The sequence below is a fragment of the Typopeltis vanoorti genome, chromosome 5 (genome assembly GCF_054136105.1).
Source record: "Typopeltis vanoorti isolate ZY-2024b chromosome 5, IOZ_Tvanoo_1.0, whole genome shotgun sequence".
Classification (NCBI taxonomy): domain Eukaryota; kingdom Metazoa; phylum Arthropoda; class Arachnida; order Uropygi; family Thelyphonidae; genus Typopeltis; species Typopeltis vanoorti.
The window spans coordinates 104,588,358-104,604,575 of record NC_143553.1 but is presented as its reverse complement, the minus strand read 5'-3'; the positions used below and the strand labels follow the sequence as shown (position 1 = coordinate 104,604,575).

The following is a 16,218-nucleotide window of genomic DNA, read 5'->3' as shown; positions in this document are numbered from 1 at the left end:
AGGCATTTTGACAATAGTCTTTATGTGCCCATTTGTTAATGAATTAAACTATACTCTTTTTCAGGTTATCTTGGAAGCAAAGAAATATACTACAGGCCGTACTGCTTTCAAAGGTAGTGGGATATTAGTTTGCTGTTACTATGGCAAAAGTGAAGTGTATCGCGTTTGTAACTAAGCACATGCATAGAAAATCCCTTAAAAGCCGTCATCGCCCAAATCACACCATTCTATGTATAATTACATTACGATTGTTAATGTGAAATTGCACGACCAAGATGATTCTATACGAATGTGTGCCTTGGGATTTTCTGGAATTAACTGATAGGCTGTAACAAAGTAGATGTCATATAGTTTATTATATACGGGCTTAAGATGAGCAGTGATTGTTTACATTATGAAGTGAACTTCACTTGTCACAATGTACATTTCCAAACATGACATTTTATTACAATAATATATACATAAACACTCTTATCCCTTCATTAATTTAATGAGGAAGCTTCTCAACTCCACTCAGGGTGTATGTAGTACACCAAATTGTGCATCTTCATTAAATAAAGATTCAACGCTGTCATCTATCGTGAAACACACGTTTTCACGGTAGATGACAGCTGTTGTTGTTGCAGCTAAAAATACAACTTTCAAAATTTGAGATGTTGAAAGACTGGTCATGGAAGGATTTCAAAAAATTACTGAGTGCACATGGAAAAGTTGCATAACCCAGAAGTCATCCAAGGCCCAGAATTTTTCTTCTCCTTCAATAACATGGATTATGCAACTTTTCCATGTGCACTCAGTAATTTTTTGAAATCCTTCCACGACCAGTCTTTCAACATCTGAAATTCTGAAAGTTGTATTTTAAGCTGCAACATGTCCCTTAATTTGTGTCAAGATGAGTTCTATGGGGTTCAGTTCCCAATGGCATGGTGGAAGACGAATAACTGTGTCCTTTCTGTTCACAATACCGTCAGTGCATCTTCATTAAATAAAGTTTCAAAAATGATATTTTTGAAACTGACTCTTGACATTTGCCACAAAGTTCAATAGTTCTGCTTTCACCATATCAGAAGTAAAACTGATTTCTTTTTCCTTCAGCAACTTCTGAATGTCCTTTTTGCATGTAGCCTGAGATGGCACATTTTCCAGTCGGACAGAATGGTAAGGCACATTGTCCATTACAATAATGCTGTTAGGCTCAATGTTTTGCAAAAACATGTTCGTGAACCAATGTTCATAGTGCTTTCCATCCATTCCTTATGATAATCACCTTGTGATTTCTGTGCTCGGAAAATTTCAAGGGCCTCTGGTACAAATCTACCTTTGCTGTCAGCGTGCGTTATGATTATACAAGACCCCCTTTCTGCTCAGTGCTTTCAGGCCTGTCATTAAGTCCAACCAAAATGCTTGATGAGCACTTTTTACTGTCATGTCTAGGAGAACTTTAGTGCAGGTGTGACCGGCACTCACTCAGGTTTCACCTGTGTAATAAATTTTTCGTCCCTCGAGACGATATTTCCTAACAGAATGCAAATACTGGTGATGCCATAAAATTATATCTTCCCTTTCAAGTAATGCCAATGATTGCTTTCTTGTGGCGTAAACAAAAGCAAGGTCCTTTAACAACCGGTAAGTTGTTGTTAATGAAATGTGAGGGAGATCGTTATTGTTTACTGCAGTCATTACCTTATATATCTTAGGAATTTCGTTCTTTCGGAAGAAATAGTGCACTTTCTGACAGCGTAAAGTTATCGTATTTCACCGAGCATGTGTGTGTAGTCCTATGGCGCTAGGCCTCTTCTTCCCCAGCATGCGCGGTTGTCTTGTCGTGGTCAGTTCCTTCTTCATGCTGTTCTTCGTGTCAGTTCGACGAGACAACTGCGCATGCTTGGGAAGAAGAGGCCTAGCACCATAGGACTACACACACGCGCACTCGGTGAAATACGACAACTTTACGCTGTCAGAAAGTGCACGATTTCTTCCGAAAGAACGAAATTCCTATGATATATAAGGTAATGACTGCTGTAAACAATAATGATCTCCCTCACATTTCATTAACAACAACTTACCGGTTGTTAAAGGACCTTGCTTTTGTTTACGCCACAAGAAAGCAATCATTGGCATTACTTGAAAGGGAAGATATAATTTTATGGCGTCACCAGTATTTGCATTCTGTTAGGAAATATCGTCTCGAGGGATGAAAAATTTATTACACAGATGAAACCTGAGTGAATGCTGGTCACACCTGCACTAAAGTTCTCCAAGACATGACAATAAAAAGTGCTTTACTTTTTACTGTAAAGTATGTTTTTTACTGAAAAGCACATCCGTCTTGCTTACACCTGTTAGTTGTTTTTTGTTTCATGATATTGGGCAGTTTCATCGGGATTTCTCGTCCACAGATCAGCATAAACATTTAGTATGATGTGCTTTTCAGAAGTTTGCCTTTAGAATGTCTTAATAATTTAGGACTACCGCTAGTGGGAATACAAGATTCATCTCTGCCATGTTTAGGGTAAAGTCAGTGGTCATCAGAGACCACGTGACAGATAATTGCATTTTCAAAAATAAGTTCCCTGTAACAATTTAATGGTATGAAACATATAATTCTAGCATAGGCAAGTTAGGAAATAGTAAAATAATTATATACAAAGTACTACACGATGTGATAACGTAAAAAATTTAAGTAACTATTTTATGCAGCGTAAGTCTACAGTACGAATGGTAAGAAAAGTAGGAAATGTAGTGTATTTCGCTACCTCCAAGGTAACCTGAAAAAGAGTATAATTATTTATAATTTTTGTGGGCATTTCTTTCACATTTCATATCATACTACTTTTCATTGAAGTGCACAAAAATTCACCATACAGTTTTTAAGTTATCATTATTATACTTCTTCCTCCTATAATTTATATAAACTAGAGTATCTTACACAGAAAAGTGGGAGAAGATGAATTATTGAACATTTTCTAATGTTAGAACAGGTAATGGGATGTGTTAATGATCATAAATAGTATGCATCTATTAAGCCAAAATTATCTTCTGCTGGTTAGTTGATTTGGAGAAGAGTACCCAAAGGTCATTGTGCCAAACCAAAGATCGCAGCAGTAATCAAGGTAATAATATACAGTAATAAAGAGAACTTAATATGTACGTACATATTAAGTTATGAACATATATAAGTGCATAAAGCAAGTTTAAGAAAAACAGAGTTAAGCAATGCAGTGTGTACACGTAAATAGAATTTATAATCAAATGTATCTGTATAAATTAATTTTTTGGCAAAAAGTTAAAAACTTCATGCAATATGTCTGAGTATGAAGGATTTGCTTAAGCGTATATGGCTTGGCTAGATGAGTAAAAGTTTCATTTCTTTCTCAAGTGAAGTGCTGGCACTCCAATAGAACAAGGCGAATGGCAAGATGCTTGTTGCACTGTTCACACATGGTGGATCATCAGTCCTCAGGAGATAAGAGTGTGTAAGATGACTGTGACCAATGTAGAGCCAAACAAGAACAACTTTTCTTCTGTTTCTAACTGACTAGTTTACCAATGCTAAATTTCAAGATTAAGCTCATGCAATTTATTTGTCAGTGCTTCTTGCTATGATGACTACCATTTGTTGATCTTATAAACCGTCTTTAGTCTGTACAGAAGACTGACACATAGTACGTGGAAAATATATAGGCAACTTTAGCAGCTGTATTGCCCTTAATTCCAATGTAACAGGGAATTCAGCACAGCTGCATGTCAAAATTAGGGGTCTTCATTTTGAACAAGACCTTAAGAATTTTGCAAACCACTGGATGTGGATTATACTCATGAGAGGAGATGGTCTGTAAATAACTCAATGAGTTTGTATATATCATACACTTTTGGCAATAAAGATCAAGGAAAGAAAGGAGTAGCGATAGCATTCAACACCAAACATGAACATAAACTTCATGATTGGAAGGCAGTTTCAAGTAGTTATGTGGGCAAATTTCAAAATGAAGAAATGGACAATGAAACATTTCTACCTACTGTCCACAGACGGTTTTAAAAAGAATTACAGTTGAGTAGCTTGTATAGGTATACTGTACAATCAACTATACAAACATTATTGAAGAAAGAATGAAACAGTCCGAAAATAAGAAACAAACCTTGGAGTCTCAGTGACAAACGCTGAAGAGCACATTGATTGATTCAGATAGTAAGGCATGCAGTGAAGTTGTGTGTAAGATACAAAAATGTAATGGTGGACACAAGAAGTTAAAGAAGCAGTCCTGGAAAAGAAGAAAGCATACTGAAAAGTTCTAGAAAATAAGTCAGGAGATGCCCTAAAAGAATACCCAGAAAAATGTAAAAGAAATAAGGTATGTATAAGAGTAGCCAAACAAAAGTCATGAGAAGACTTGGGTAAGAATACAGAAAGTAAATATCAGGAAGGTGGCAAAATGTTCTGAAAGTATTGAAAAGGCTTAGAAAGAAGAAACGATACTGTAAAAGGAATCAAAGATGATAAAGATGTCATGAAAACAAAAGATAAGAATATTTCTAGACATGTGAGTAATTACTTTGAAAGACCTAAATGAAACAAGTGGTGACAGAACTGCTGTAGATAATTTTCAAGAGAAATGCAAACAGAAGTACAAACAGTACTTGAATAAGAAAACACTGTCAAAAACTTGAAATGCAGAATGGCAGCTGGAGTACATGAAGCTCAACCAGAAATTCTGAAATGCTTAAATATGGAGGTATGCAAGTTTTGCATTATTCAGAAGCCCTGGTCAGAAGGTTGAATTCCAGATTATTGGAGTAGAGCTCGAATAGTTCCCATCTATAAAAAAAAAAAGGGAATAACCAAGGTAACGCTTTTGGTAAAAACTATTTTATACTTCATAAGAACAATCAGGGAAAATAGTGAGTAACTATGAAGAGAATCTTGAATGCAGGCAATATCAAATAGAGTGATGTGGGCAAATATCAGAATGGAGACCTGGACAATGAGACTTATATGTGCTTATGGTAATGCAGAAGGTTCTACTAAGAAGAAATAGATGAATTTTTTGATGCATTAGAGAATGCAGGTGGCAAAATGAAAAAGGAACAGTTGGTCATTGTTGGAGATCTAAACAGCAGAGTAGGAAATAATTGTCACACATACAGAAATGCTTTGGGAAAATTTAGAGAAAAGTGCAAAGCTAATAATAATGGTAAATGCTACTGAATTTCTGTTCAGGAGTTGGATTAGTTGTTATTAATATAATGTTCCACCATAAAAATCTCACTGACTGTTATAATTGATAGTGATGTTTTCAGTTGGTTCAGGACACAAGCGTATGCAGAGAATTTGAAATAGGAAGAGAATAGTGGAGAAAAATGTAAGAAAGCAAAGCACTGTGTAAAACTAGCTAAAGAAGTCATATGAAGACTGGAACATAGAAAATAAATGATTTTTAGTGGAACCTGTGACATAGTAATTAGATAATAAAGCAACACGTAAAAACCACAGCGATATCTTTAATTAGTAAAAGAACAGATATTTCGTACTAAAATTAATAGTACATCTTCAGTGTCAGTAACAGTAATAGAATACAAGCAAAACGTTCGGTGGATCACCTATTAAAACACAATTGTTACCGCGTGCTAGGAAATGATAGAAATAACAAATTTAATCTATTAAGATAAATGGTTTTTTTACATAAGATAAAAGTCTCTGAGATCTTTGAGAGAGACATACAGTCATTTCTATTTAAATTCAGTCAGTGTAAGATAGTTTCACAACTTTCTTTGAATAAGCATTCATATTTCAATCTGCATCTATAGAGGAGAACTGCTTTATCCCACTGGATACTATGAGTAGTCAATACTGTGCTGCACCAGACCAGACTTCAGAGGTTTGTTATAATCAATATAATATTGATGTTCTTTTTTTCTTTTTTCCAAAAAACGGCCAGTTTGTCCAAAATAAGAGACATTGCATTCGCAAGGTATTTGGTAAACGCCAGCCAAAGATAGAGAAGACAGTTTATCCTTTGTAGAAGGTAAAAAAGAAGAAATTTTGTTGATAGGAATATAAGTTGGAATCAATTGATACTTTTTCAGAATTCTACCTATAGGGTCTGAGATTCCTGGAATGTACGGAATACGAACTCAGCAGACAGTTGAAGAAACTGTAGGTGTTGGAACACAAGAGTCAAGTATCGGTTGGATTTGATTGGAGTTGTAATCATTTGATTCCATTAACTTTTTAATGATGGAAAGTTCTTGTTGTAAGATTATTAGGGAAGAGCAAACTTTATGTGCTCTATGAATTAGAGATTTAAGAATAGATTACTTGATGAGGTTATAAGTTGGAATCCTAACTACGTGGATAAAATACACACCTACTTTGGAAGAACTCATCATCTTTATGGACTCCCAAAAATCCATAAAGAAGGCTCTCCTGTATCGTAAATTGCATTGATTCTCCAACTTATAGGATTGCAAAAGTATTATCACGTTCCTTAAGTGCTCTCAATGGTCATTCCAGATCCTATATAAAAAACTCAACAAATTTTCTTGAAAAAATCAAGGATATTAGAATTACAGATTCTGAAATATTAGTCAGTTTTGACTTCATTTCACTGTTCACCAATATCACATTAACCGACACAATCAATTCTTTATAAGAAGATTACCCTCCAGATATCCCAAAGATATTCGAATATGTCATCCACTCAGATTATTTCAGTTGGAAAAACAAAATCTACAAACAAATTGAAGGTACTGCCATGGGTAGCCATCTGTCTCCACCTTTAGCAAACTACTATTTGAAACAATTCGAAGATACTATGTTCTCATTGATTCATTCTCGCCCATCTCTTTGGTTACGTTACGTCGATGATGTTTTTGCTGTTTGGCCACAACTGCTGACTTACAACTCAAATAAAGATTAAGTATTGCTTGATATAATACCCCATTGACACCATATAACTGTAGCATATTGAATAGCTTCTCTCTTGGCACCTTATCATATGCCTTTTCCAGATCTACAAAACTCAAATAGAGATCTTTGTTCTATTCCCATGATTTCTCCACTATTTGTCGTAAAGTGAAGGTCTGATCCTGACAGCCTCTATTTAGCCGGAATCCAGCTTTTCTTCAGCAAGCTTTTCTTCTACAATTCTTCTCAACCTTTCTCAAGTATACTTGCATAGATCTTACCAGAAACACTTACAGAGATACTTTTGTAATTCTCACATTCAGTTTTATTTCCCTTTTTATATATATGGGTACCATGAGAGCTCTACCCCAATCATCGGGAATTCGTGCCTCTGTCCAGGCCTTCTGAACTATGCAGTGCAGCTATTGCAAGACTTTTATACCACCATACTTCAGCATTTCTGGTCGAATATCATCTACTCCTGCTGTCTTTCCACATTTTAAGCCTTTGAGGGCTTTTTCTACTTCAAGTATGGATATGTATTCCTGACTGCATGCCTGTTGAGTGTTTTTTACCATTGTGCTATCACTGCTTGTTTCATTTAGCAATTTCTCGAAGTAATTATTCCATACTTCAAGGATATCTTTTTCTCCTTTATCATCTCTAACCCCTTTTACAGTAATCTTTCCTCCATTTTTAAGCTTCTTCAACAACCTCCAGAATATCTTACCACCTTCTTGATATTTATTTTCTATGTTCTTGCCAAAGCCCTCCCATGACTTTTGTTTAGCTAGTTTTACACAGTGTTTCGCTTTCTCACATTTGTCTCTGTATTCTCTAAGAGCACAAGCTGACTTATTTGCCAGGAACTTTTGATATGCTTTCTTCTTTTCCTTCACTGCCTCTTTAACTTCCTGTGTCCACCATGGATTTCTGATTTTTCTATCCTTGCAGATAACCTCACCACATGACTCTCTGGCTGAATCAATCAGGGTTTTCTTATCAAGGCTTGCCACTGAATCTCCAAGGTTTGGTTCCTGTTCTCAAACACTTTCATTTTTTCTTCAATAATCTTTGTGTATTTTAGTCTACAGTCCACATCTGAGAGCTGCTTAACTTCAATTCCCTTTAAAACTTTCTTACATGTGATTCTATTCAATATGAAATTCAATTTTATCCTGCTCAAGACTAAATAGTGATCACTTCCAATTTCCTCTGTACACTCTGGTGTCCTGCACAAGGGAGAAAAACATCACTATCAACAATAACATAGTCAATGAGACTTTTCTTATTTCTTGCCTCTTCTCTGCATGTGAATTTGTGCACATTTTTATGTTGGAACATGGCGTTAGTAATAACCAGTCCATGTCCTGAGCAGAAATCCAACAAATATTTGCCATTATTATTAGCTTTGCTCTTTTCTCTAAATTTTCCCAATATATTTTTGTATGTCTGACAATCATTCCCTACTCTGCTATTTAGATCCCAAACAAGGACCAACTTTTCCTTTTTAATTGTGTCAGATGCTTTCTCAAAACATTCCTCCACTTCTACCTTAGTAGAACCTTCTGTGGGACCATAGGCACAAATAAGTCTCATTGTCCAGTTCCCCATTCTGATATTTGCCCGCATCACTCTACTTGAGACTGCTTGCCATTCATGAAGATTAGCCTAGTACTTAGTGTTGAATACAATGGCTACTCCTTCTTCTCCTTGATTGTCATTGCCTGAATATAACATTTTGTATATATTGCTCAGAAAGATCTCACCAGTTTGTATTTTTTGTTTCAGTCACCCCTATTATGTCGATCTGGTACTTATCTAATTCCTCAGCGAGCTCCATTTCTTTGCCATTCAGGCTTCTTATGTTGATAGTACCGATCTTTAACTCTGGTGATGTTGAGTTGGGGTGTTTTTTCAGATTTGTTCCAGTAGCTGACTTTTTGCTGTCCCCCCTGGCTCCCTGGTGAAAACAACAGGGGCCTTGTTTAACCAGGCGATGCGCCTGGTTAAACAAGCCCAGCCATTAAAACAAATTAAAACTTGTTTTAACTGGCATGAAATTTTGTCATGTTGTATCATCATTTTGTAATTTGGTTTAAGCTAATAAAAATTACAATTTGGTCGGCTAAATCACAAATTGCCAGCCCATCCTCGTTCGTTCAGTATCCAGGTAGATACCCAACAGGGTGCACCACAAGAAGGTGAGGATTGGACATTAGATCAGAAGCCATGGTCGGTTCTCCACATACCTTTAAAGGCTATATGGGGGTATCCTTTCAGTTATACAGCTTTGACATACTTCTGAATAAATCCAGCACAAGTCTGAAAGGTTCCCTGACTAAACTGAATAACAATTGTAATAAATTTCGCATGAAAATTGGCAATAAAAGTCAAAGAATACACAGCAAAATGTGAATAACTTAGAGACTTGGCCAGGAAAGCATGGTGAAGGTGTGAGGAAAAAAATCAGAACTTCACTTTAGATTTAACAAATAAAATTATCCAGAAAGAAATTGTTCCAGCAGGTAAAGCTATATAAATCATTTAAATAATATACAGAAAAATGTAGAAAGCTAAAGTTATAAGTAAAATCATGGGAAGGCTTTGGAAAGAATAAAGACAAATATCATTAGGCAGTAAAATATTCTATGTGCTATCGGAAAGAAAAAAAAGAAATGGAAAGAGCCCCACAAAAGCAAGGGATGCAATATAGAAACTGAGAAAAAAGATTTTCTAGATCAACAACTATTCATCTAGTTTTTATATATATTTAGGTAACCAGTGATAAAGTGATAAAAACAACAACAGATAATATCCAAGTGAATGAGGTAATGAGCATATTTCAAATACTGGAGATATAGAATGCCACTGAAAATCTGTATAAGCAGATGGAATAGATGCTATTTGCTTAAATATGGCAGGATAAAAAATTTACATTTCTACACTTACATAATTCAGAAGATGTGATCAGAAAGGTCGGATCCAGATGATTGGAGTACAGTTCTCATTGCACCAATCTACAAAAAGGGAAATAAAAGTGAATGTAAGAATTGGAACTTGGGATTTTCCTGCTGAGTGTCCAAGATTTATGCAAGCATACTTAAAAAGAAACTAAGATAAACGCAGTGAAGAAAAAGGTGGATTCAGACCCAAGGTTTGCCAAGACGAGGTTGTTAAGAGTATTAAAATTATTGATGACGTTATACAATTAAAAACAGGTATCATAACATAGAGATCACATTTTTTTTAAAAAATTCATAAATACAGTAATATTTCAGTATCCAGAACCGTCCTCTTGGTGTTTTGACTTAATAATGATAATAAAAATAGTATGTTTAAAAATTGAACAATGATGCACATTCACATTTATTGGTTGTGTTGCACAATATGATCATAACCATTAGAATATGCAAATCTGTTAAATTCTTGACAGTCTCAAAATTGAGATAAATGAAAGCATTCAATTCTATTTAGGCTGAGTCTCTTTGAAAAATTATTAAATTTTCCAATAGGTTGGAAAATTTAATAATTTTGGTAGCTTTGGTTGGAAAAATTGCCTCTGTAGCTCAGTGGAATTGGCATGTGCTGCCTTTGGCACTAGACTACCTGAAGAAAGAGTGTTGTAAGGTCTATGCTAGTCACTGACTAGAGGAACTTTTACTAAGCCTTTTTTCAACCAGTTCCTGAGTTAGTTGATTTCTGGCATGGGCAAGTGGTTTTTTTGTCCCAGAAACTCAAGAATCTACTGTAGAACCCTGTGTTAAAATTGAAGACCACAGGATGGTGGCACTTATCATCTGCATCTCTTCAGTGGAAGCCATGTAAATAATAAGTGATAGTCTTAGACCAGCTATCTCTGATTGGCTAGTGGTCACACTGAACTGCCTGCTCAGTCTCCAAAAGTTAGACAGGGCTAAAACAGCCTCGCCTACTCCCTATACAGGAATAAAAGGTATTAGCTGATTTTTTTTTTTTACTTGGAAAATTATTAAATAATTTTATAACCAAAATTTGTAATTACATAAAACTTTCATTTTCTTCCAACAGATATGATTTGTTTGAACTGATGAAAGACCTCAATTCTTTGACTAATGAAAGTGCATGAAGTCTTGATAATCTCTGAATATATTTAGCTGTCTGCTCAAAAGTAACAAGAAAGCCACCTTTCTGAATGGAGATTATTTTTTTCAAAGTTCTTTCATAGTTAATAAGAAATAATATACACTTTTTAATGTTTTACTCATACTGCCATGAATAGGAGTCAATTGAATAAACTGTCAGTGAGGAGTGTTCTTGCATTACTTATTACTTGCATATGTCTCTCCTCCTGAAGGGAACATATAGCAAGTAAAACTGCAGCTTCATGTTGCCAACAATAGTTCATATTTTGGTTTTTATTTTTAATGGATAAAATTTGAAATGAACATGCTACATGATAATGTTGAAGATTCCTCTTGTTAATGGACAGTTTATTACAGACCCAACCAACAGTATCTGACACAACTGTGAACTTTCCAACCAGATTTGACAGACTGGGACACTGACTTCACTAGGTCTGAAACTCCTCTACAGGTATCTCATCCCAGGCAGAGATACAGGAATACCTGCAATTTGCTTGTGGTAGCTCTCAGCTATAAATATCTCATTACATCACATCCCAAAGATGTTCAACTGGATTCAGATGTGATACATAAGCAAGCTAGCCCATGAAGGTAAAATTACTATCGTGTTTGTGCCATCATTCTGAGAAAGCATGTGTGAAATGGTGCAATGTCCTATTAGAAACAGCTATCACAAACAAGGCCAGTGGTCCACACAGGTGAGTATATTTGGTGCAGTAACATGTGCCATAGCATCACAATTCACTGGCTTATATACATCATGGGCCCCCATAGATATGCTTTCATCACAGACAACAACATGAAGCTGTCTAAATGATATAACAGGAACTGGGATTCACTATTCCAATAACATGCCAAGATCCATAATACACGAATCATAAGATAAGATTTCTTCCTCTCCTTAGACTAACATTTGCCTCCAGAAGTAAATGTTAGTCTACGTCCTCACATCAACAGCTTTATTTAATAACAACATTATTTTCTGCTCAAGATGCTACCACCCATCCAGCTACTAACCCCTATGCAAATCCCATTAATAGCGTCCATAAGAGCGCTATTTGCTGATAGATGATGCTTTTCTCACCGACTCATGTCAGCCACTAACTCAGACATGCATTGTTTCAGCTCTATGTCTTCTCTACTGACACAAGTAGCAGATGACCAATATCTCCTTTTCAGTCCAAATGCAGATATTGAACCAGATTCTCTTTCTCCTTCATTCTATCTACTTCTGTCCTCTGAAATATTCCTCATGAGGTGTCTCCCAACTACAACCTCCGACTAAAGAAAAATGTTACTAGATTTCTTCTTTCTCACCCTTACCTCCATCCCACACACACATTACAGATATGTGTGCTACAGGTTGTTCTACTTCTTGTGAGAGATCAAAGTAACCTCAGCATTGGATGCCAGAGGTCTGGCATCCAATGCTGAGGTTACTTTGCTCATGATAATCAAATAGCCATTTGTTTCTAAAGGTAACCCACCCACCAATTGTCATCTGTTGTTATACTCCATTTGGAACAACATCCAATACAAGATGAATTTAGATGGATATGTCCTCCCCATCAAAGCCTCCAGTTATACCATGCAATCATTTGCCTAATTGTAGCAATTTATAATCATCTGCCTCTTATCAGTCAGCTATTTCCAGCAATATACTGAGGATGGTATGATAAAGAGACAACAATGAGTCGATGTCATTCATTTTTGTTTGACCATGAATGGTGTGTGTGGGAAGAAGGCAACAATAGCCATTCCAGCAAGGTAACAATTTCAAAGATATTCTTGAGGAACAAATGGCTTTCAACTATCATTGCCCAATTTGGTAGCCTAGATCAGTGCTTCCCAAACTTCTGGATGTCAGGGCCCCCCCTCGAAACAAAATCGTAACAGAGAGATATATTATTATAATATTTATTGTATTTATATGCAATACAAAACATACACAGCGAATATTGCAAAAATCAAATGCATATATTACATTTTTTGCCTCTTACCGTTTGGTTCTGAAGACGATGCGGGCTGTTCTGGTAAAATATGAAACACTATCCTTTTTTCTTTTTTTTTGAGTATGTTTCTGCTTCTTCTGATTGTTCGCGGGATTTTTATTTTTATTTTTTATCAGCCACTTATCCATCTCAGGGTTAAATTTTTTAACGTAGAATATATCAAATAATATCACCACTTACCGATACTGGCACACCACAGACTGATAACATGAAATTAGTGAATATTACCTGAATAAGGGAATCCCAGGACCAGGAACATTTTTCTCTTTTGTGACTTTTCTCCCTTTAAGGTAATTCATCCTAACGCGAAACAGACAGCAAAGGCAGGTTATTAAAACGTGCATATGATTGGTGCGGTATTAACAAAAGATCGCACAACCGAAAGATAAAAGCATAGCTGACAATTGAGTTGAAATGCTAACTCTCTTCAACCGAATTCCATATGTGAAACTGCCATAACATTCATTATGTGTATATATTTACTTAGTTTTAACACTTTTACGAATTTTAACATGTTCGGTTGAATTTTATTGCTGCCTTGGGAAATCGAACTCACACACATCTAATTAATAACAATAGTTTTTAGTTAGATACTGTGTTTGCCCATGCAACATATGGTTTTGTTTCAGTCTATACTATATCAGAAACTATACAGCATAGTTTCTGTATGAAGGGGACATGTGATTAGTGTGTTTTTATCCCAGTTGTCTCTAATTGCACTATTTGTTGAGAAATATATTACACAGACTGCTCATACCTTATTCACTGGCATAACAAAAGTACTTGTTTTTATTGCCTCCGCAGTATAGTGGCTTTTAAGGGAGGGCATGTTGTTTACCACTGCAAGCGAGTTACTATCTTCCCACATGAACTTGTTTAAGCTTTTTTTCATGTGTGAAGTATTTGCAAAACTTTTATTGGTAACAGAAAACTAGCTCGGGTGATAGTGATAATATAAAACGAGTTTTGATATGTACATAAAGTCAATATCAACAGTTCTTGATATTAAAATATAAAAAAATAACAAAAAAGAAATAATAAATAATAAAAGTTAAATACGTTTCTTTTAAAATAAAAAAAAATTACTTAGTCTTCAAACATTTTAAATTTGTTTTCATTATTTCACGGCCCCCAAGGGGGCCGCAGCCCACAGTTTGGGAAGCGCTAGCGTAGATCACATCTTTGTCCTCTCTCTCTCTCTCTCACACACACACACACACACACACACACAATGAATGTATTTAGACAATGTCTTATGAAAATAGGCTACTGGCTATGTACAGCCAATACCCATCACATATTACTAGTCAATTCCATTTAGCATGGGGCCTGGGGTTGCCTCTAATATTTTCACAATGGAGTGGAGATAAATTAACAAATGGAAATGCCTAAGAAAACAGGCATGAAGGGAGATAGCATACAGGGAGTCATCTAGAAGAAAACTGGAAAACAGAAAATTAGCAAAAAAATTGTAATTATAACAAATGTATGTGGATCACAGGTATAGTTTGTTATGGTGGAGTTTGTCAGGGCATCCTGCATGTGAGGCTTTGCCTGAAACTTTTCAGCACCCCCACCCCCCATGGTGAGAGTTGACCACAATCCTGAATAGTTGTACATAAAAACAGTGCAAAAGATCTTTAGTTCTACACATATTATACACAGCAGCAAAATTAGTGCACATAAAATCTGGCAGAAGTTTAAAGAAAATGAAACAAGACAACAGTTTGATATTAGAAATAATTGTAAATTCCTTTAACATTATGAGAACCACAAGAAAATGTATATGGAAGGTCTAAATATTGAAAAAGTTTCTACTTTCTGCCATTTGTTCTACATAGTGAAATGCACAAAACAGATGCAATATAAAGAGTATTGTTATATTGCAGGGATTTCATTTTTTTTTTTTTTTTTTTTTTGAAAAATAGCCATATTGTTTAACCTTTTGGTACAAGATTTATATCTCCTCTAATCTAAAATAAAAAATGTAACCAGCACTTAGAATGCAAGTGATGTACACTTTTGTGATTTCTGTGCTGGAGCTCAATCATATGCTACATAAAAAATCATGGCCCATTTCAAGAAAAGTTCCCACCTTTCATGGGTTCACCAATGAAGGATTAGAAACTTAATTATTAGTGCTGTGAATGCACTACAGGTTATGTTAAACTTGCAACCCCACTCTGAAAATTAAACTGGTTTTCTCCATTGCTGTATAATTCTACTGTAGGATTAATTATAATTTCTTCAGAATCAATTACATAGCAAATCATGCAACCTGCAGTAGCAAACCCAATTGTAAATCACTATAATTGTCTTATAAATTTACAATGACTTATGACTGATTTCCACCTGCTAGAATATAATTTTCTTGCTAGAAAAGATAGTATATATCATTTGATTTTGTGAAACATATGTTTGAAAATCATAATATATTATATTTACTGTTTTTATTTATTTATTAAGACATAATTTACAATTTAAGAGAAAAATAACAAAATCTACGAGAAAATATGTAATTAAAAATTAGTACTTACAGCATGTAATCTCTCCACCAATGAATTATCACCTAGACAATTGTTAGTGTTAAACCAGGCATCAAAGTCCTAAAATAATAATTTTTAGATCCTGTTACCAAATGGAATATGAACAAAGAGGATATTTAACAAAAAAATTGAAGGAATGAACTGTAATATTTTTTTTATTCTATAATTCTTGTAAAACACAAATATACAACATTTACACTGTAATATCAAAAGAAAGGATTACTTTCTTTTAAGATTGCAACATTGTTATTATATGATAAATATGAATAGCCTGTCACTAAACCATCAGGCACTGTTCAGATTCTCAACTTAGTTTTTTAAAGTAATCCCAGTTTTCAAATATAATGATTTGTAAAGAATCTCTTTTTCCCATTCCAACCACCATATTTAAGCAAAACTAGCAAAAGCAGTCAGCTATAGTTCAACTTTCAACTATAAGTTAAGAGTTTTTTTATTTAAAATTTCAAATTTTATGAAAAATATTATTTTTTTCTATCTTGTCGTCAGAGGAATTCAGGTATAGGCTTTTTATGTCCTGTTCCAACTCTGCAGATGAAGTTGGTCTTTACATCTGAGTCTTGGACGTCTGCGGTCTCTTCTTCCTATAGGTTTACATTTATATGCAAGTTTGG

General features: G+C 35.0%; 1 protein-coding gene across 1 annotated transcript in view; it reads right to left on the bottom strand.

Moving 5' to 3' along the window:
• The window catches only part of Iswi (nucleosome-remodeling ATPase imitation SWI), a 365,763-nt gene that overhangs the window by 222,759 nt on the left and 126,786 nt on the right, over window positions 1–16,218 (bottom strand). Inside the window, exon 9 of the mRNA XM_090392651.1 lies at window positions 15,578–15,646. Within this exon, the coding sequence (XP_090248777.1) occupies window positions 15,578–15,646 (69 nt within the window). The remainder of the gene's footprint in view (window positions 1–15,577; window positions 15,647–16,218) is intronic.